At 36.5% G+C, this 24,149-nt stretch overlaps 1 protein-coding gene across 4 annotated transcripts in view; it reads right to left on the bottom strand.

The window, feature by feature from the left end:
• Window positions 1–24,149, bottom strand: part of LOC113075098 (NACHT, LRR and PYD domains-containing protein 12-like) — a 131,382-nt gene that overhangs the window by 68,075 nt on the left and 39,158 nt on the right. For 2 of the 4 annotated variants that reach the window (XM_026247824.1, XM_026247825.1), the window contains exons 8-11: window positions 19,499–19,612; window positions 17,815–17,928; window positions 17,666–17,672; window positions 13,930–14,039 (exon numbers count right to left, since the gene is read on the bottom strand). In XM_026247824.1, coding sequence (XP_026103609.1) covers window positions 13,930–14,039; window positions 17,666–17,672; window positions 17,815–17,928; window positions 19,499–19,612 — 345 coding nt within the window. Of the gene's footprint in view, window positions 1–4,153; window positions 4,183–13,929; window positions 14,040–17,665; window positions 17,673–17,814; window positions 17,929–19,498; window positions 19,613–24,149 lie in introns of all 4 variants that reach the window. The other 2 variants (XM_026247822.1, XM_026247823.1) reach the window with 1 other exon arrangement.

Raw genomic sequence — 24,149 nt, 5'->3', positions numbered from 1 at the left:
ATCCTTCAGTGCATCAGAGATCAGCTTCACTCCTGTATCTCCTACTTTATTCAGAGTCAGATCCAGTTCTCTCAGCTGTGAGGAGTTTGATCTCAGAGCTGAACTCAGAGCAGAACAACCTTCATCTGTGACGCCACACTTATACAACCTGCAGAACAACACACTCTTCACTCTCAGATCAGCAGAAACAATCACACAAACACAGACTATGATATTAAATGATGAATCTGTGTGTGTTACATCTCAGGAGATATTATTATTATTTTGTCTCATGTCTAAGGGGATGTTAACACAACACCATTTTCAACTAAAAACAGAAAACTTGTGTGCTTTGGTTGTTTATTTTCATGACAATGTATTTAAATTTTCTTTTTAAAAACAACAATTAATGATCAATTACATATTTTAACAATGACATTTTATTGTCTTATTAACTAGTAAAACTGCTCATTCTGAGAAAGTCTGAAGCAGTGTATTTGGTGGTTAGTTAATATTAGGGGTGTGCATTGGCACTGCCCTCACGATTCGATTCGATTACGATTCACCAGGTAACGATTCGATTCAATTCGATTCTACGATGCATTGCGATGCATCAAAATTCTACTGCACACAAGGCAAATTTTTCATCAGTCATGAGGCAATACAAGCAGATATTAAACAACAGATTTTATTGGCTGCTATGTGTCTCCTGTATCTTTGACATAAAAGTTATTAAATTAAATTAAATGTAATAAAATAAAATAAAATGTAATTAAATAAAATGTACTAAATCAAATTAAATGGTACAGGGTATTGGATATGGCATTTTCATACCTGAAAATGAAAACAATCAAAATCACTGCTTTCAGTGCTTTTTTTTTTTTTTTTTTACACATAGTAAAATAGCAGCTCTAAGACAGGGCACTTCCTGAAGTCCTGTGCAAATATTAAAATAATAAGTAACACTATTTTAACAACAACCACCCAGGAATAAAATATTCAGTGCAACAACACACAGTAACCACTTATTACTGTGAAACTTTTTTCAAGTAGATAAGTAAAGTGCAAACTATTCTCAACAAAACAGCAGCTTAGCAGCTATATGACAATGACAATTATATATGCCTGCCCCCTGATCCTACCATCACATCAGCTGCATACAATCGGTAGCTTATACCGGGGCTCAATTGTTTCAAGCATGTGGCAAAACCCCACATTTTCTACCACAGAATAGGGTCGTAGATCCTTCGCTATAAAACATGCCACCGATCGTGTGATCCTCTTTGCTCTCTGGAAGTTGTGTGGCAATGTTGATCAGGATACCAATGGTCAACATGGTTCGTGAAGTTAGCTGTATTGCCAACGTGCTTAATTTTAGTGTGGCAGATTTTACACACCGCGTAAGACATGTCTAGTGTCCCATTCACTTCATAAAATCCGAAATGTGCCCAGATGTCCGCTTTCCAAGCTTTGGGCGCGTTTTTTATAATCCGTCTATCACGGTCATCTCCCTCCGCCTCATCCATCTTTCTTGTTGTTGTTGTTATTCTCCCGGAACCGGAAGTATTTAAACTTCACAACTCTTTTGTCCGCCAGAAATTAAACAGTGACATAATCGATTATGGCACTTTGCCGCATCGATGCTGAATTGTTCATGCCCCGCATCGCGATGCATTGCCGAATCGATTATTGTTGACACCCCTAGTTAATATGCACCTAACTGATCAACAATTAAAGGTACAAGCTAGTGATGGTATTATAAATGAACAATCATTACAGAACAATTGCAGCGAGCAGCTGCTTAACACATTTAACCTTTTTATTGTTTGAGTCCCTTTTCAAAAGTTATTAAAAGTTGCCAAATCAATTTTAAAAACTACAAATGTGTTGCTAGGTTCATTGTTTGAAAGAAAAGCTTCCAAGTGTAGTCTAAAAAGATGCTAAGTTGTCAACATGAACACAAATTAAGAGTCTCTTAATTAGATATCTGTGAGCTCATATGATGAAATATAAAGGGCATATCATTACTAAAGTTGTGAAGCTCTTTCTGAAGCTGATGTGAAGCAGAGTCTGCGTCTGTGTTTAAATGTCACAACTGCAGCCGGACACGCTGATGAGGAAGGCTATGAAACATGACCAAACTAAAGTAAGTCTCTAAATAATATTGATCCTCTTATTTTGACTCGATCATTATTGGCTCCTGTAGATGGACATCAGATTGATCTGATCAGAGGATGAGTTTGAGGGAGGTAAGACTTGATAAACTGTACATCCTCAGCCAGACATGTCTCAGACATCAGAGGAAACGTCTCGGGAAAACCTGTCAATTTTGTAATATTGCAGTGTTGCAGAGAAAAACAATTACGGGTTCTGTACTTTCAGATATGAAATTAATATTTTACTCACTAGCTCTTGTTTAGGACATTACATAACATGTAGGCAGTAACTATGGCTGAGATAACTATTTGCTATTATAGGCAGAACAGTTTAATATGCTCTTTATTTTTGATGTAGCCATGAAATGACTGTTTTCTTGAAATATTGTAATTGTATAATCTTAAAAAGATGTGATTACACAATGATAAAAATGAATAATGTAGAAGAATGCAGTGTGTGCAAGAAAAACTTCTCTCTGCTTTTATTATTTCCACACAGGGCTGTACCCACCAATGAGGTTATTTGTTCACTAACAGAAGTTGTCAAATAATTACCTAATATTAATTATGCTTTGGTGCTGCACGGATATAAAGCCTCAGCAGGAGACATGCATCATATATACACAGTCTGTGATTATAATACATTAAGAATGATCACAAATTCAAGACACTGGGCAGAAAATGTACAGGCCTATATTTATATCACTTCATATAGTTAATCGATTTCACACGAAGAGCGCCGTTTTTCTCCAAAAAAGTACCTTGATTACAAATGTGACATTGATTTTTTCATAACAATAAACAAGAAGTTGCTAAATAAACACAAAGTTAATTAAGATAATTAAGTTTTAGACACCATATTGCCTGTTTTCACTATTTCGCCAACAAAATTATTCCAAACACAGCCACAGCACAGTTTTGCATCTCTGAGCAGAACATGATGGTGTTTCGTTCCTGAATGAATCAACCCTTTAAATGATTCAGTTCAATCATAAAGACTCACTTATTAACAGTGATTTAATGTCACCTACTGGCAGATTTAATTTCACATTTCAACCTTTTTCCATGTTTTAAATCATTTTAAATATCAACATTATATGTTTTATATATCTAATAATTATTTCTGCATTTGTAAGTGCAGGTTAACTGAATCATGTCCTGCATTAAACATTGTGTAAATACATCATAGTGTCACTTCAGATGCAGCTTCTGTGTTGATTTCATTTGCTTGGTAACAGCCCAAATGTTTTATTCTAATTCACTGATTAAATGAAAGAATTTGACTCAAAAGATAATGGTCACTTTTAGAAAAAAATGGCCTTATAAAATGTAAAAAAAATAAAAAAATAAATCAGTTTAAAGTTATTGGAAAGGATTACCTTTTATCAGTGTGAATAAAAAATAAAAACCTGCACATCAGTCTGTTTTCACAGTGTATGCCTTAAATAATGTTAATGTTCATGTTATGTATGTAAAAGATATAAATAATTTTCCTTCCTATTGTTTGAATGTAGGAATATTGGTTTAAGCAACACAAGTTTGTACAGTGCACTTCTTACACACAGCAGGCTTTCAAGAAAATAAATAAATAAATAAAATAAGTAATGGGGGCCTGTGCCCAGTAGAGTTTGAGGTCTAACAACGCCCCTGAACACAACTATATTGTTTTGCTTCAGAAGACACTGATTTATCAACTGGGGTCTTTGTGGATTATAGTTGTGTTGGTTTCTAGATGGTTTTTGAAGCCTAAACTATGATCTTACCATCCATTTACATTAATTTTGGGTGAAGTGTCCCTTGTCCCTAATGTAAATTATATGATGAAAGAACCTAATATATAATAGTTTTAGTTTAAATTAATGTATGATCTTACCCCAGTGTCTCCAGTTTACAGTGAGGATCCTTCAGTGCATCAGAGATCAGTTTCACTCCTGTAACTCCTATTTCATTGAGAGACAGATCCAGTTCTCTCAGCTGTGAGGAGTTTGATCTCAGAGCTGAACTCAGAGCAGAACAACCTTCATCTGTGACGCCACACTTACTCAACCTGCAGAACAACACACTCTTCACTCTCAGATCATATAAAGTTTAACAGCACAACACATTCACAAATACATCATTTTACAGACTACCAAACAGTGTCTGAACATTGTCTAATCTGTTAACCATTTAGGCGGCAAAGTTTTTTGAAAAAAAAAAATCTGCATTTTGACATCAAGATTTCAAACGTTTGTGGCTTGAAAGGACTTAAAGATAGAGATCTACTGTGAATTAAAGTAATGTTGGGCATGACTGAAAGTTTATGTGGTGTTCAAATATTCTAATCTAATTTGCATGTAATGATGTCATCATAATATTCAGGAAATAGTATTGAATTGATATTTGAACTTATTTGCATGTTTTTTGTGTGTGTTTTTATCCTCATTCCAAATGATCAGAGAAGAGGAAGCCAACAATAAAAAAGTAGAAAGTTCTAAATTATTACTATATTATATAGTAGTAAAACGGATGTGAAGAGTAGCGTAGAGTCATCGGTAATATTCAGGAAATAATAGACATTAAATGGATGTTTAAACTTTTTCGAAACATTTTTTTTAGCTATTTGTCTTTTTATTCTCATTCCAAATAATTAGGAAATAATAATAATAAAAAAAACTATCAAACAAACAAACAGGAAAACAGGAAAAAGTAGTAAATTATTATTACATTACTATGCCATGCCAAAATGCATGTATCAATTTTTTTTTATCAGTTGTCCAGCTATCTGCCCAATCAGGTGTCTAGGTGACACAGTTTATAGTCATAGAGAGTATGATACCTCTCATTGGCACAGCACACACCTGCTCCACACTGACGGCACCTGTACTGTCTGCTGGCGGCTCTTAGAGCCTGTGTGATCAGAAACAGATCTACTCTGGAGACTATGAACACGTTCACCCCTGCCACCCTCATCTCCGCTGGACAAAGGGATGAAACTATCACTTGTTTCTTCTTGTTTGGAATACAATTGAGATATTACACCATATTACGAACTACAGTCTATTTTATTAAGTATGACGTCTTGTCGCAATTTTGTGGCTTTGGCGCTTAGAGGGTTGAAATTGATACTACCACTGACAATAGAGAAAAGAAAAACAGCGTTTCAACACACACACACATCTGAAGATTACACTCAGTGCTACTTACTTTGCTGATCTGGAGGCTTCAACGACAGGCAAGAGCTTCAGAAGAAGTTTACCAGGAGTCATGTGGTTTTGGTCTTGGTCTCTGCTTATGTATTTACTCAAATCAAATTGATCCAACTGCTCTGAGGTCAACAAAACAAAGATAACAGCTGACCACTGTGTCGAGGACAGTCTAGCTCTTGACAGACCTCCAGAACTGACATACTCCTGCACTTCACTGACGAGAGACTGGTCACCGAGTTCATTTAAACAGTGAAACAGATTGATGGAATTCTCTGGTGAGGGATTCAGTTTTATTCTTGTTTTAATGTACTCAACTGTTTTCTCCTTAATGAACGGGATGTTTACAATGTGTGTCAGAAGACCTTTCAGAAGTGTCTGATTGGACTTCAGCGAGAGACCCAGAAGAAATCGGAGGAAAAGGTCTAGATGTCCGTTCTTACTCTGTAAAGCCTTGTCCACGGCTCTCTGATGAAGGTCAGATATTGTGTGACATATGAACTCATGTGAATATTTTGAGCTGAGGTTTTCATTGAGCACATCTCTCTTGTCCAGCAGAAATGAAAGCAGCACATATAGAGCTGCGAGATGCTCCTGAATGCTCAGATGAACAAAGCAGAAGACTTTCCCCTGATACAAGCCCAACTCCTCTCTGAAGATCTGAGTGCACAATCCTGAGTAAACTGATGCTTCAGTCGCATCAATGCCACACTCTCTCAGGTCTTCCTCATAGAAGATCAGGTTTCCTTTCACAAGCTGCTGGAAAGACAGTTTCCCCAGTTTGAGGATCATGTCTTCATCCTTCACGTTCTTCTCATAGTCCTTCTCATGTTTGATGTTGGTCTGAATGATCAGGAAGTGTGTGTACATCTGAGTGAGAGTCTTGGGAATTTCTCCAGTCTCTGCTTCACTCATCATCTTCTCCAGAACAGTGGCTGAGATCCAGCAGAAGACAGGGATGTGGCACATGATGAAGAGGCTCCTTGATGACTTCAGGTGTGAGATGATCCTCTCGGCCAGACCCTGATCACTGATCCTCTTCCAGAAGTATTCCTCCTTCTGAGGATCACTGAAGCCTCGTACCTCTGTCACTCGATGGACACACTCAGAGGGGACGAGATCAGCTGCTGCTGGTCTGGAGGTGATCCAGATGAGAGCAGAGGGAAGCAGATTCCCCACAATCAGGTTCATCAGCAGCACGTTCACTGAAGCTGATTCACTTAGATCACACAACCTCACACTGCTCTGAAAATCCAGACACAGACGACACTCGTCCAGACCATCAAAAACAAAGATGACTTTATATTCACCACTGAATGGTTTCATTTCTTTGGTTTCAGGAAAGAAAATATGCAACAGATCCAAAAGACTGAGTGTTTTGTCTTTCATCAGATTGATCTCTCTGAAAGGAAGTGGAAATATGAGCTGGACGTCCTGATTCTCTTTCCCTTCAGCCCAGTCCAGGATGAACTTCTGCACAGAGACTGTTTTTCCAATGCCAGCGACTCCCTTTGTCAGCACAGTTCTGATGGGTTTGTCTTGTCCAGGTAAAGGTCTGAAGATGTCTCTGCATTTGATGGCTGTGTCCTCTGTTGCTGCTCTCCTGGACTGTGTCTCAATCTGTCTCACCTCGTGTTCATTATTGATCTCTCCGCTCTCACTCTCTGTGATGTACAGCTCTGTGTAGATCTCATTCAGCAGTGTTGGGTTTCCCTGAGTCACTGTTCCCTCACACAGACACTCAAACTTCCTCCGCAGATTTGATCTGAATAACTTGAGGGGCTCGTGTTCATGGTCATGCCTGTAAGATAAAATAAAAATCATAAATTATTAGAATTTGTATATTTATAGTACATAATAGAGGTCAACCGATACTGGATTTTGTTGATACCGATAGCTAGGTTGGACCACACTGGCTGATAACTAATTAATTAATAAATAGTTTTTAAAATGGAAACAGAACAAATACTAAAATAGTGCTTTAGTTACTTTTTTCCATTTAAATTTTTCTCCACTCCTTTTTAAGAGTTACATTTAAGTCAAATTAATTAAAATCATGAAACTTGTAAATTTTCACATTAATTTAATAAAAGTTTAACAAAAATTACATGTTTAGGGCTCTATGAAATGTTTTATTTTTTTATCACCATATTTTTTATTGTTACAAAATTCTGTGTTTTAGCATGTGTAATTATTTGAATGCATAAAACAACGTAATTTTTTTCTTAAAGAAGCCTTGTGATTTTTCAACTCAGAAATTCTGCGTGTATTTAAAAAACATTTTATCAAATCAAGGCATGGAACATTCATTTCATTTATCTTTTAATTACTGAAAATTAAAACATTGTGCTGGTATAATTGTAGGGCCCTATTAACACTTGAACTGCTTCTGTTAATGAACACTTAATGATTATCTAATCAGAATAAAGGAGCAGCGCTGAGTCTAGGAGAACTATCACACACACTCTGGACGTGTCGCGTTCAACTCGAGCAGCGGTCTAAAAGAGTTTAATCACCAAATTTATTTAATCACCAAACGGACACAAATGTACTTGAAGAATGAACAATGAGGCAAAGATAAATTTTAAGTTCAGTGTTTAAAAAACGGAGCAAACGAAAAGGGCGATCTATATTATAGCTCTAGAAATAAAGCATACAGACTTCATTAGAGCCACAGAAAGACAAATGTTTCGATGAAAATGCTCAATATAAAATTCATAATGTACATTAATAATGATTCGGGGCGAATATAATGTAATTTTATGGAAATCTATGTGAATGGCGCTTTGAGGCGTGGCAGGATTTTCTGTCAGCTGCATTTAAATCTGTTTCTGAAGTTTCTCGCTCTCTTCGGTGTGCAGCATCACTTGTCTGTCAGTGATTTCTGTCAGTGATTTCAGCCACTAGAGGCCGCTCTCACACTGTATAATGAAAACAGACCCTTCTCGGCCGCTCCAGCAAACTAACCCAGAAAACTATCTGCATGGATTTTTGCTGATAACCGATGCTCAACCAAATAGAAATATAGCAAGATTAAGTATAAGTGCCAGAGTCCAACACCAGAAAAATTAAACCGAAAGGACAGGATCCTGAGCCTATGCTCCAAATACAACAGCCACAAAACACTCACAGAATCAAAACCAACACAAAACTAAAAAAAAGCATAAACGTGTGACAGGATACCAAAAAAACTAAATATACTACCGCCAGGATCCTGACACTGCAAAAATGTTTGTTAAATGTAATAAAAACATTGAATATAAACATGTACAATAAAAAATATGTATCCTGTTTTAGTGTTTACCTAAACCTAGGATCAGTGTGTCCTCTGAAGTTCAGTGGAGGATCTAGTGAACAGTCACTCTTCATGGACACACAGCTGGGTTCAGATGACTCTGGTCTTTGCTTCTGGACTGAACTGAAACAAAACATGAAGGAAAGTCAGAATCAGCTAATGTGATGATGACATTAAAGATATTAATTAACTTCATATTTCTGCTAAATGAATGATACACCAGAAATCAGGAAACCAGGGAAACTTGTGCCTGAACATTTCATGGAAATGGAAATATAAATAAGAGTAGATGCAGTACTGTATAACGTATTCCCTTCACAAGTTAACACTCATGGTTACATCTGCATGTGCTTCTGATTTTACATTCCTGGAGTCTTCGGGCATTTCACTACAGACTCAATGACTGTATACAACAGTGTTTACCTAAACCCAAAATCAGTGTGCCCTCTGAAGTTATGTGGATGATCCACTGACCAGTCACTCTTCTTAGAAACACAGCTGGGTTCAGATGACTAATATTTATACTAAATGAAGGACATTTCACAACATCCATGATCAAATAATCACTATTATAGTGTAGTGTTTTGAGTTTGACCATTCCAGCTAATTATTTTTTATTTTCATGTTTCACCATACATGTCATTATTAACAAACTTGTAGGACTATACGGAAACTGTGTATTTTGGTTTAAAAATAATGTATAGTATTTTATGTTGTGTGATGTCATTTCCTTTAATTGAATTGCCCAATCGCATCCCGCTCTCGTCACAACAGCTTTGGACTTGAGCGAGACAGGTGCGTTGCAAATGTGCTCTGTGACAAGGAGTTAAAATTGGGGCCGGTGTTCTGTCGATTTGTCCTACGCTGTCAGATTTTCCTACCTCCCACTAAAACAGTGGGTAGTACAATTCCACAACGAAAAATGCTACTGTAAAGTTATGGTTTATTAACGTCTACACCTACCACAACCCTAATCATACCCTTACAGTACTGCAAATACAGTAATTATGTGTTATATTCGCGGTTGTAGCTAAAAGGGATACAGCTACAGGAAACCAACAATAAATATTATTTTCTACCAATTAGATTGCGTTTTTATTAAAGTCTACACCTACCCCAACCCTAAACCTACCCTTACAGTAATGCAGATACATTAAATATCGTTGTTTAGCATGAGACAAAGGACGCGATATTGATGTGCGCGTGCGCAGTAAACCCGGGTAGGAAAATCTGACAGGGTAGGATAAAATGTCAGGATACCCTTGACTCGATTAAAAAAAATAATCTAATTAATTAGAGGCTTTGTAATTAATTAATCGAAATTAATTGCATTTTAATCACATATAAATAAATTTGACCTGAGAACAGTGAGAAGTAATTTTTTTTCACATGGATTTATAGTATACCATTGAATAATGACTGAATACATAAGCTTAAGCAACAAAATATTGTTCATTTTTGTTCAACCAAGTCTAGCAGACCAGTGCAATTTTTGCCATTAAGTGTAGCAATAGCATATTTAGAAACAATTTAGAAATAGTACATTTCAGAAATTCAGGAAGCTTATAGGTGCTGGAACCTTCTGTAAAGTGTTTTTTTTTAAGTAAAACACAATACTGTCAATTACATTCAGAACATTGGAAACACTGACTATTAGAAAACATCTCTCTGTTGCTTCAGAGGCCATAACATACTAAGTCCAACTCTCAATAACCTTGGCCAAAACAATAAAGAGTTCAACATAAACCGTTGCACCAACAAAATAATATATAGTTCAACATAAAGTGTAAAGTCCACGCTAGCTGCTATATGTTTTGCGTTGAGGTGATACTTGAGGCTCGATGTGCTTCTGTGATATGCGAACCGATGCGAACGCTAGTTGGTGCTTCAGTATAATCGGTCCACCGAAACTCATCCAGTGAGAAACGTTCCGCGGTGCAAAAATAAGTTATTAAAAATGCGGGACATTTTTTTCTGCAATATAATTAATCGTAATGAACGCGTTATTTTTTGCGTAATTAATTAATCTCAATTAACGCGTTAAAGTCCCGGCCCTAGTTAAAATATATCAGATTGAGTTAAAATTGTGGTGGATAACAGTGGATGACATGTTTAGATGCTGGATTGAGTCAAATAATCTGTTCGTTTGGCGTTATTTTTCAGTATATTGTGAGTTTTGTGTTAATGAGTTGATTCAAGTTACCGCCCGCGCCATTTGTATTGCGGTATTTTTCTGATAATTTTGGTTATTTAATAAAATAAAATAATAAAAGTGGATTATGTTCTTAAAAAGTCATGCAGTTAAACTTGTCTAAAGTATATCGTCATTTTATGTTTTCAGTTGTGTATTTGTAGCTATGTATCATCTTTGAGTCATTAATCAGCTGCAGTTACAGTATCAATGGGAACAGAGGTTCACTTTTCACTCTCTTCTCGCAACTCTCGCAGAACAAGGAACAGAGAGTGTTTTTGTGTGCCGTTAATCCCTGTCCTGTCTTTTAATAAACTGCAGGTATGTAATTGTTACAAAATAACCACTACGATCACGTCATTGTAATGTTAGATTGAAATAATTTTTTCTTCTTTTTGCAAAGTATGAAATTGTATGTGTGTAGAAATATATTTATATTGAATATTATATTATATTGAGAATATATTTACTTTATTGACTTTGTCTAAGGTTGTATAGTATGTGATGTCTAATACATGTGTTAAATGAAAATAAGTGAAACAAGACACTGTATTTAGTAAGTTTAGTGTTAGAAATGTTAAGAACAGCTTTGGACTTAAGCGAGACAGAGATAGTTCACTTCCCTACAATTGTCAATTATGTCAAATTATGTCATTAATTACTCATCCTAGGGCTGTGCAAAAAATCGAATGTGATTTTCATGCACATCTCATCAGTAAAGACGCTCCTGTAATTAGAAGTATACATCTCCAGCACGTGTGTTCAGATCAGGGTTGCCAGGTTTTCACAACAAATCCTGCCCAGTTGCTTCTCAAAACTAGTCCAAAACTAGAACAATTTCCAGAAGGTTCCCCGAAAAAAATTGCTTCCCAGGGTTACAATATAAGTTTTTTTAGCAGGGTTGCCTTGGTAAAATTCGCATTTTAGGGGCTAAATATCACGTTATTTGTATTGGGGTCGCTTCGACCAGCGGACATGAAAAACAACCACAGACTTGGCAACACTGGTTAGCATTTACTACACCGAGCCGTAATTCACTGACAATCTACACAACATCGATTTTAAAATCGCAGGCGATTCTTTGTCGATTTTGAAAGCGATTTTGTGTAGTAACTGCCGCTCCACCTGAACCAGTGTTGCCAAGTCTGCGGTTGTTTTTCATGTCCGCGGTTTGAAGCAATCCCAATACAAAGTAGGCGGAGTTTACAGTTCACAGAAGCAGAGTGCAAAGCGTCAGTTTAACGTTAAAGAGAGCGAGTTAAGATGAAGCTGCAAATCATTTAATAGTCAACTTTTTATAATACTTTTTACAATAGAAATGTTAAATGACCTAAAGCTAACCTATATCCAGTGGCGAAAATTTCTCTCAAATATGGCTATTTTGAGAGAGACAGAGAGGGGGAGAGAGAGAGAGGTCTAAAACAATGGTGATTTTGCCCTCTTTTTGTTGAGAAATATAATGTAGCAATTCAGTATCGATTAATTAAACATCATGCTTATTCACGTTCATGGTCATCATCTTTCAGAAACACCTCCAATGAACCTCCCTTTATAATTCACGTGACTGTTTATGCCCTCACCGAAAAAAGAAAAAGAAAGCAGTATCGACTGAGAAGTCACTCTGAGATCAGCGCAGTCTTTTGAAAACACGTGCTCTTCACAGTGCATGGTTTGCCGAATCTTCCAGCAAAGAGACATCAGCTGTGACACTATAGCTACATTTCAAATGACTTCCCTGCTGTCTTTTATATCTTTTAACACCAATTATGCAAATGTATACATTGAACTATATGAAATGATCAATTAAGTATTTGCAATTGAAGGACACAGGAAATATGCACCGGCACCTTCTTTCTGTAGTATCACCTCCACTACATTCTCTGCAGAAGCATGCTCAGAGTTGTACTTATATTTACACACATTCCTACATATAAGTACAAGTTGGTACACTTTGTGTGAAACTGTTCTCTAATTAGGCACATATCTGTGCTAGTGATAGTGCTAGTTCCAACCTGCGGGTCACACTTTTATTAAATTATTTGGCCCGCCCCGGAAATAAAGTACAATTTATTTACCCGCCCCACGCATCAGGACGTCATGGAAGTTACGTTGCTACTTAGACCTTCGTATTTTAACCTTATCAAAGAACCTAATAAAATATGAAAATATATATTCCAAATATTTTATATTGGCTATAGGAAATTGCACTAGTGATGGTTCATTCGTGAACGAATCTTGTAGGTGAACGAATCATTTTCGTTCACGTAATCCATTGATTCATATTTCTCGTTCACTGACGTTCCTCCCTCGTGAACCGCTCTGTGAACTGTTTCATCCTGTCAAAGAGTTACTCAAGATGTGACGGAGCATGTGATTTGTTCGTGAACGAGTTGAATGAACGATACATAGCTCGTTCATGAATGAAATGAATGAGAGTATACAGGGTCAGTGGGCCAAGCATGTAAATTTCGATCAGCAATCAGCAGATACAAAGCCCAGTTATTTAATATAAGCCCTATTTAGCATACAGAACATTACTCCACATTCAATCCCTGATTTATTAATGTGAATATATTATATATGTAGTACTGTCTGACCAAACAATTAAAATGTTAATTATGCAAGAAAGCCTTGTGCTTTGTTCACCTGAACAACTTATTTAGACTTTATTTAATGTGATAATGCACACATTTTAATAGTCAAATCAGTTTTTGTAACAAGTGAATACGTTCATTGATTGAAGACATAACACACAAGACACTCTTTTTCTAACACCTGCTGGTGAATTTGTGTAATAGCTATGAAGAAATGGTCACTGAACGAATCAGTGAACGAATCATTTTGATAAATGAACTGAAAATGAACAAATCAAAGTTTCCACCAAAAATTTGCACGCAACATAAATTAATGTTTTTACATTTTGTTTTTAATGACCCGCCCCAACCAGCCCCGCAAATAAAGTGCTAGTTTCTTAACCCGCCCAAACCCGACCCGTGCATCACTAATCTGTGCGTATACACTGGAGTCTCAGGTCATTACATTACATCCACAATAAAATAATCACTTTCAGTTTTATCACAGGCTTTATGAAGAATCAATAAATATGTTGAATACAGTCTTTACCTAAACCTAGGACCAGTGTGTCCTCTGAAGTTCAGTGGAGGATCTAGTGAGCAGTCACTCTTCATGGACACACAGCTGGGTTCAGATGACTCTGGTCTGTGCTTCTGGACTGAACTGAAACAAAACATGAAGAAACATTAGAATGACTGTGATGACTGACCAGGGGCGGTTCTAAGGTGAGTGGAGATCCGGGGCTTAGCCCAGAAAAATCCATGTATGTGACTTTTTATTTTAATAAATCAGAAAGATTTACCTTGTTTAAAATATACAAAAACAATAAAAAAGAAACTAATTTAAAACATTTTAGGCTATCCTTAAAAATATTCTTGTTTGCCGTAACCCGACCGCCCCTGTCTATATAGCACCGACTCAATTTATTTAAATTTTTTTGCTTTTAGTCCGACTGACTTACCGATTGTAAATTTGCGTTAAGACCGACCTTTTTTTTTTAGTCTTCAAACAACTAATACAAAAGCAATAAAATACTATTAATTATATTTAAGTAAGTATTGTTAATATGTAAATTGCATTTTTTGAGACTGAAGAAGGTGCACGTACATGAGGTGAAAGATGAGACAGCAGATACTGCATGTCGAGCTCATCTGCCTTTGAAAGTTGTGTAGACATAGATGTGCACGCGGCGAGATGGAATGGAACACGGACTGTGAAGTACCGGGGCTCATAAGGCAGCTTTCTTAATGCACACCCTAATGCAATGTGGATTATTATTTTTAATTTGACGAATATTCGAAAAACAATTTTTTGACCGCCCTAGAAAATCGCCTATGCGATTTGTTGTTGTTGCTGAAATTTAATCGTAGACACAGCCATGTTGAAGCCTGCAGTAAATGTTTTGCATTATGGCAGTCCACTCTGCTTATTGTTTTTCGAAAATGTTGCACTCCTGTTTGTCATTGTGCACGTAAATTCACACCAATAAATCATCAGAAATATTGGTCTTTACCAATATATTGAATCTTTACATTCCTCCTGCCTGTTGTCCGTAGATTTACCTATATTAGGTGTTATTTGCCGTATAAAACTTATTTAGACATGCAAAATCGATTTGACAATCGATTCAATGAACACTTGTCACTCAAAACAAACAGGAGTTTTTTGACAAAAGTGATAACCCAAGAAAGCGAAGTAAACGGTCTCTCATAGGTTGCATTGACACGTAGCGTTGGATGCATGTAAAACAGTATAACAGTACCTCGTTTTTTTTTCTTCTCACCTGAAATTCATGCAATAAACATGTTTTTGACAAAGACTAAATCTTGACAAAGATTTAAATTTGTTTGTGGTCTATATAGCCTGCATCAAAATGAGGTTTGCAATGATGCACCCAGGCGGCAAGGAAGTCGACCGGAAGTTGAAGTCGGCCGCAAGCCGCCATCTTGTAGCAGAACTTCACTTGCATTAGCATCCCATTGACTCCCATTCATTTTGGTGTCACTTTGACAGCGAATAACTTAACATCTGAGGCGTTTAAAGACTCCGTTTGTCCATTATTTATTTCTAAAGATACACGACAATGTATAAAGGGCTCCATTAACTTCTATGTTACATTATGGCCCCGTAGAAACAGTTTTTGTAAAAATAGGCTAACGATTGCGTCATAACCATTCGTCTCTCTGTCGCATTACCGTACAGACAGGAGGAGAAGCTCGCAGGCAATTAACTTAATATGGCGTACGGGCGTTACATTTTAAAATACTATACAAAATAATTAATCAGAATACTTACTCCTGCTCACTCACGCCAGAGAACTCCCCGCTCAAGCTCGCCGTCTCTGCAAGATTAACGATGGCAGTTTGCACGCACAGCTACTAGAAGATTTACATCTGTCTGACAGGTTGCTGACGTCGTCAAGCTTCGTTTGAGTCTGCGCGTCAGAAACGGAAGTGCTAAAAAACGCTAAAAATGGGTTTCACTTGTCTCAATTGAGTTCCAATGGGGTCGCTGTGTCCATTTCTTTTACTGTCTATGTGATGCACCCGAAGGCACGGGTTGAAGACCCAGTCAGTGACGTCACGATATGCTAATTTGTTTAAATTCATACCTACATCATCACCATCACAAAAATGTACTTTTTTTTTAATTGAAACGTAAAAAAATAAATAAATAGACCGACCTACCTACCCTTTTTTTTAAATTACTGTTACTGCAGTGAAAACCAAAATATTTTTAAGGATGGCCTTATTTAAAGTTTATCCCTTGTATCCTGACACATATGCTGATGTTGTGTCTCTATCTCTCAGTTTTCTTTTCTTTTCCAATAAAGCCTGACTGGCTACACTTGTTCTGGTAGAACAGGGATAAGAAGCAAATATTAAGCAGTGCACTGACATGCTGTGTTCCAAATTGGGTAAAGGAATACTGCTGAAGCTTCACGTTTTGGGTCTGTCTGCAGTGTTCCTAGAACATCCCTTTCTCATCCCATCCCTTTATTATTGTTTTAATAGTCAGTATTAGTAATATAAGTGTTTTAATTCACTTAATGGCATGATTTTTGTGAGAATAGATAAAAAAAAGGTGAATAAAGAATCTATAATAACAACAACAACAAAAACTTCACCCATTCTTCCTGCACATATTAAATTTTATATGCTACCTTATTACTTTATACATACATAATACACACACAAACACTTAAAGCGAAGTATAACTATAAATGCAGGGCTCTATACACTTATATTTTTGAAGGAGCACTTACACAGCACTTAGAAATTGCATAAATAATTTTATGAGGCTAATGTATCAAATATAAAGTTTGGAATACAGAAATATTAAATTATGAAAATTTTTTGAATGGTACTTTGCCATTAGGTGGCGGTATGCGACTGCCTTAATGAGTGAGTCAGTCAGTCATTTAATCAATGGATTCGTTTGAAACGGATGATTCATTCAGAAAAAAGTAAGCAACTGTTTTTATGAATGGGTCAGTGAATCATTTACGCAAGCAAATTTACAGCAGAGCACAACAACATGCTTTGTTTGGAACCATTTCCTTTGCGAAATATGTCTTTTTATTGTCTTATTTATTGAATTGTTGCCCTGACACGAAAAGTCTGCCACAGACCGTGCTAACCAAACCGCTCTCTCTCTCTCTGTGTGTGTGTGTGTCCTAAAGTGTGCTGCGCAACCGTTAACTGTTAGATGTTCAAAATGTAACGTTAAATCAGACACAATTTAAAACCGAAAAATAAATATAATACTATGATTGAAAGTTACAGATACCTGAAGCTGTTGTATCTTGGTGTTGGCTGGGGGTGTTTTACTTCCTTTTTTTTTTTTTTTAGAATTTTGAAATATCCATTTCAATTTTCAAGGAAATTGATCTAATAAAATACTACACGCCAACAAACCGCATGCCTCAAAAAGATGTAATTTCATTGGCTGGATCGTACAGATGCTCATCGATGGTTGGCTAGTTTACATGTCAGTCAGAAGCACTAGACTCAGTGGGCAGTTTTCGTCGGGTGTGAATGACAATGCGTAAATTGACAGACACTGTAGACGTGAGAGTAGCGGGATATTTATTTATTTATTTAAATTCTAATATAAAATATTTTATTGGGCATGAAAACTCATTGATGGCATGGTGGTAACAAAAACATTCGGGGCTTTACTGAAAACATTAGGGGCTCCAGCCCCCTTAGCCCACCCCTAACGCCGCCCCTGTGACTGACTGTTAATTAACTCAATATTTCTGCTAAATGAAGGATTCACTGTAAGTCATTCTGTGGAAATCAGGACATTTGTGTCTGAAGATTTAAAGGATTTGGGATCGTGGGGCATTTCCCCTCATCCACAATAAAATAATCACTTCTAATTTTATCACAGTCTTCAGGAAGAATCAATAATTTTTATTAAAGTGTTTACCTAAACCTAGGACCAGTGTGTCCTCTGAAGTTCAGTGGAGGATCTAGTGAGCAGTCGCTCTTGATGGACACACAGCTGGGTTCAGATGACTCTGGTCTGTGCTTCTGGACTGAACTGAAACAAAACATGAAGAAACATTAGAATGACTGTGATAATGACGGACTGCTAATTCACTTAATATTTATGGTAAATAAAGGATCCACCATAAGTAGGGATGCACGATCATGATTTTTCATGGCCGATTTCCGATTTTTTTTTTTTATCTTTAAGCAACAAACAAGAAGGAAAGTGTGCATAAACAAGACGTTTATTTGGTATTTAATAGGCCAAACTGGCTTTTGGCTATTGAAAACAATAACCGTAACCATCTGAAATTAACGGCAGTAACTGTACAATAAGTATCCTACATTAAATACAAACACAGATGATACAGACATCAGCATTTAGCTTTTGTTTCTGAATTGGGTTGAAACTACAGAGAACTGACCTTAAATTAAAAGATTAACTGTAACCATGTGAAATTAAAGGCAACAACTGCATAGTTCTACAATCCAAACAACACAATCAACACACTTTCAATAAGATGTTTCTTAATCAGCATTCAGTATTTGTTTTAGTTTTTAAATTTGGTTTTAAATTTAAAACAAGGTCTTTACCAGTGAGACTAAATAAAAGTATGCTGTATAAATACATTATTCCAAAATGTTAAAATCAAATAATGTTGGTACGAATAAAACAAAGATGTAAAGTGTTTCATTCATCCAATAAAAAAGAAAAAATTTTAGGGTAATGATTCACATCTATATTTTTTTACTTGAGCCAATGAGAAATAAATAACTTATTGTCTCAAGTAAACAAATATAGATGTGAATCATTACCCTAAAATTTTTAATTGGATGAATGAAACCCTTTTCAGTGTGCTACAGCAGGTGATTTTTAAATCAAATTAAGTCGATGTAATTTTAAGGTAAAATGAAAATAATCATCCTTTACAGAGCTGACATTTACTTCTGGCTTTTCAAACGTGTATCCAAGTTCTACTTTACAAAATAAAATATATATATATTAATAATAATTTCAGTTTTGTCAGTTTAGTCCATTTCGTTTCTCATCCAACACGTGAGAAGTTGATCTGAACATCTCTTCACATTCTACTCGTGTACAGTATGCGCAGAAAAGGGACTCTTATTTGTGCACCAGTACACCAACGGCTGGTCGCTTCCTGTTTTCTGTGCCTCAGACGTGTATCTCTGCACGTCCAGTGCCGATCGGCTGCCCGTGTCCTGCGCACAGATTTTGAAATACTTCCACACAAATGACATGATACCGAACGATTACAATGTAGTCTGAGCACGCGGGCGCACTTTGGAAAAATCGGCAGAAAAAAGGCCAAAAACCGTCCGATTGCCGATCGCGTATTTTAAGCAAAAAACGTCCGGTTCCGATTCATGGCCGGTCAACCGGTGCATCCCTAACCATAAGTCATTCTCTGGAAATGACCCAACAAAATAACAAAATAAAGTGCCAATTTCTTAACCCGCCCAAACCCGACCCGTGCATCACTAATCTGTGCGTATACACTGGAGTCTCGGGTCATTACATTACATCCACAATAAAATAATCACTTTCAGTTTTATCACAGGCTTTATGAAGAATCAATAAATATGTTTAATACAGTCTTTACCTAAACCTAGGACCAGTGTGTCCTCTGAAGTTCAGTGGAGGATCTAGTGAGCAGTCACTCTTCATGGACACACAGCTGGGTTCAGATGACTCTGGTCTGTGCTTCTGGACTGAACTGAAACAAAACATGAAGGAAAATTAAAATCATATGCTTTAGTCAGCGTGGACTTAACCAATAAGTAGGTAAGCAGTTCTTTAGGGCCCCAGAGGCCCCCACATTTGGCCACAATTGCCCCCACATGGTAATACATCTTTAGAACAACATCTGGTTTACTAACTTATGACTGAATCTTGTAGATACTGTAATGTGAAGGGATAAATAAACTTTAAGCAAACATGAGTTACAAAAGTAAAAGAACATAAAGGCTACAGCAGATGATACCTGGAATTTGCTTAGGGCCCCAAATAAAATCACCAAGTCTGCTGCTGACTGTGATAATGAAAGCTTGTTAATTTGCTGGATATATGTATGAATATAAATTAGTTAAAATGATTCTACCAGAATTAATTCTGAGGAAATCACAGAATTGTGTAATTTGTGCAATAAAATATTTACCAACTTTATTTTTCCAACTTAACTCTTCACCCAAAAGACCACATTTTAGACATGAGGATGAATAACATTGTGGTAGGTTCAAACAACCTCGATAAAATCAATATCAATAATAACCCAAGACTAAAAATAAAACATAATAGCATAAACTAGCAAACATCACAACACGCCACATTATTTACAGTCAATGTTCCTTCCTGTAAAGAGTTTATATTGTGCTGATGAATCTAGAAGAGGAAACTGTGCGTTTTAAAAGATCGTCACAGCACAACAACATGCGGAAAAGGGCTTCTGAACGCAAATTCATGTCTACTTGAAACCTTTAATATTATGTATAAATAATAATAATAATATACCAATTATAATTTGCAAATCACTACTGTCCAAAACACGTCGGGATGGGATACAGCTCCAGGAAGAAAAGCACACAATTAAAATATAAGCGATTACTTCGTTTACGATGTAGTTTCGTCACTGTGTGTGTAACACTCACCTCTGAGGAAATGCATCTAAAGATGTGTGGTCTTCATAATGTCCATATCTTTGAGGATCCATCGAGAAAATCTAAATAAATGAAACTCAACACTTTGATATTCGTGTTAAGATGTTTCTGCTTTCATAACACAGGACTGTGGATTTTACTTTCACTTTGTCTAAATGGCGCTTGTCAAACCCCCTGAAGGGTGCGTTTCTGCCCCCTACTGGACTGGAGTAAACCCGAGAGAGGAGGGGATCTGTATTTGTGCATTTGTGCTTAACAATGTGCGTGTTTGTGTTCTTTTGTAAGGAAGACACAAAAATGGTGCAATGAAAATTACGTAGGTCTCGTTTTTTGGCGTATTAAACATTCTATTTATGCGAAAAGACACAAGTTTGATGAAAGTAAAAATGTAGAAAAAGTCTTTATTGTCATTGTATTGCAAAATACAATAAATTTGGCAAACTCTATCGCTGCACACACAATTTCCGCCTTGCTACGACATATATTCGTATTAAATAGACAATTAAACCTCACAATGACATCCCAATGAACAAAACAGTTAGTGTAAGATTTTTATTGACCACCAGATGACGAGGAAGAGCACTGTGTCAAAAGCTTAGAAGCATCAACGCAGTTTGTTGTAAAAGCCTTACTTCTTCAAAAGCCTCGCTCGGCACATTCCTACTTATTATATAATTATAGCTAACATTTATTATTTAAGCCTTAATTAGGCTTATTTTAAAACTACATTGTTTGTGTGTTGGAGCAGGGCTGCGGTCCTGACACCTCTGCTCTAAAGTGTTACATTTTATATATTATAAAAAACTTAAATCTTCTGTTATTGAATTTGTTCTTGTTCATATGCTACACTATTTAATAACACATGTTCCACCATCTCTGGTAAAGCACATTTTTGCAATAAATGTTTATAGGTATTAAAAAAGTGAATGATTAAGTGTCAACACAAAGACTAGATATTACTGTGTTCTCCTTCCTGCACCGCTAATTATTCCTGGCATTTCTGCTTTACTTAGTGTTATGTTTATCTCTGTTGGTGTATTTTAGTTTATTTTCTTGGCCATTTGTTTATCGTCTACATTTTCCTCCATGTGCCGGTAACCATGAGAATAATATACTTAATCTATGTTGGTGATTTCCGAACAATATTTATAGTATAAGACATATTGTCCAGACGTAGGCTTACCACAAATAAACCTGTTCAAACAGAATATGATCTGAGCCAGTGACTGATCTTCACGGCTGAATTTCCTCCACCCACTGAAGAGTCATCAGAACAATCTCTGCTGAGTAAACTGATCAATGGTTACTTGTCCTTTTAGCAATTCTAGTTTTAAACTGAGGAATGAACTGAAGCTGCTGTATTTCCTGAATCAGGGTCTTTCCATCCATCTGCAAACATTTTAGTTTGCTTACTATAATTATGATCCATGTATATTCTGTACAGTCTCATTCTTAGAGTTTAGCACCACGCATCACTTTGCAGAACACAACCCCTCTTTTAATAAAAGTTCTCTGCATCTTCTCATTTCATCAGAAATATTGGAATTACTGCAAAAACACTTTAAAGGTTTAGCTTTTTCAGTATCAGTTGTTATTGGCTTTTCTTCACTTATTAATATTGGTATGCAGTTATATTTTTCTATTTGTATGTCACCAGCTTCTGTTTTCCTCCAATATTATCACATAATTATCTCCAGTAATCTATTTTACATGCTCTTATAACATATATAATAACTGCTTGTGCTCTCTTATAATTTATGAGATCATCAAAAGAGAAAGACCTTCTGATCTTCAGATGGCACTGCATTTGTCTGTCCATCATTTCACTGCTTTCTTTCCTTTAATTCCTTTCTTTTTACCAAAAACTTATTTTGCCTATATCATATAATATTTAAACTAATTGTTTAAATATTGTCACTCTTTTAATCTCTTTTGCCAGCTCTGAAACACTTACTTGGTTTTTCACCTGCTCTTTTTCTAGCAAAAAATAAAGAGAAAATATACTCATGACAAAATGAAAGCTAAAAGTGAAAGTCTGAGTGAATCAGGGGCTTTGTCACAAGTCTATTGTTTTTGAATTTCTGTGTTTCTTCTGCTACAGTTTCATGCTTAAAACAATGATTTGGTATTCCTCTTGTACTATTGTCCTCTTTTCTGTAAAGAAAGAAGTCTCCTGACGATTCTCTCCCAAGTGCTTCCATTGTTGTCATCATTATGAATGATTCAATGCGCTAAATACTTTAAATAGTCAAGGAATGACTTCTTTATAAATGTTTTGGTTCAGCATAGCAGCATTTGATTTAAAAAAAAATGCCTTTAACTAAATTTTTATTTACAAAAACTGAGAACACAGTTACTTCAGTTTCTCGGGAAAAAAGATTAGTGAAACAACATTATATGAGTTTAAATGTAAAAGCATGATGAACAGGATGAAGATCAGAAACAAAACACTAGGTACCCTAGCACAGCCGGAGCAGAGAGAGCACTGCGTCTGAGGACATTTAACTCAGGAGACACTTACTGCATTACATCACACCTGTACAGAATACATGCACACACTTCTCCGCTTCAGTCAGAGTGAGGAAGAGGATGTTGAGCAGAACGCAGCTCAGCAGGAAGCACATCAGCGTCCTTCACCTGAAAACACAAAGAGCTGAATACTGGAGACATGCAGCAGCATCAATAACTCAGAGACACGTTTAGAGCAAACACAAAGTCTTCTCATGAGAGTCACATGACAGAGTCTCCTGAAGTACAGGCAGTGATTATTACGGGACGTCTCTCACCCGAGCAGGGACCGCAGCACCTCCAGCGAGTCTGTGACCAGCTCCAGGAAGATGGCCATCCGTTTGAAGCAGATCAACATGTTCAGCAGGTCAAAGGTCAGCACTCCGGGGCTGCCCAGATCAGAGCTGCTGTCTATGGAGGATGTGTCTTTAGTGGTCAGCTGGGTCAGTTCGGCCCGGTCACTGATCGCCTGTGTGGGGTCCTGAAGAGAGGAGGCTGCGCACTGCATGCTGGGAAATCAGAGATCATGACTGAGGATACAAAGAAGGTGTTCATCTCTTATACACATGTGACAGACAAGAGACACACAGCTGTTAAATCTGATGCCTGACAGTCCATTTAGAAACTTTAATGATTTAATCTGAATCAATAAACAATGTCAAATCCAGCAGACTTGAGTAACAAAGCATCCTGATATATTTAAATATATGAACAGATGTAAGAATCAAGTCAACAGATGTCAAACAGATTTGATAAACATACATGATTCATATTTTTATAATACAAAATAAAATTAGTTATGAAAGTAAAAAAAAGGAACTAGACATTAGGAAACATTAAACACTGTCATATAAACACCAAGCAGAAGAACACGAAAATAACATACCTTTTAATCCTTAAAACTGCGTCTTTTATCGCTACAGAGTCTTTCAGAAGTCATTAATGTGCATTAAGATGATTAATCCACTTAAAACTATATTAAACTCGATCCACAGGCGGATATTTGGATGTCAGAGCGTGATGATGATCGAGTGTCAGGAAGAAAAGAGCGGCGATCACATCGATGTGTCCCAGAAAATCCAGAAGTGA

Source organism: Carassius auratus, unplaced genomic scaffold, assembly GCF_003368295.1.
Source record: "Carassius auratus strain Wakin unplaced genomic scaffold, ASM336829v1 scaf_tig00016366, whole genome shotgun sequence".
Classification (NCBI taxonomy): Eukaryota; Metazoa; Chordata; class Actinopteri; order Cypriniformes; family Cyprinidae; genus Carassius; species Carassius auratus.
The sequence above is the reverse complement of the archived record's forward strand: the minus strand, read 5'-3'. Positions and strand labels throughout refer to the sequence as shown.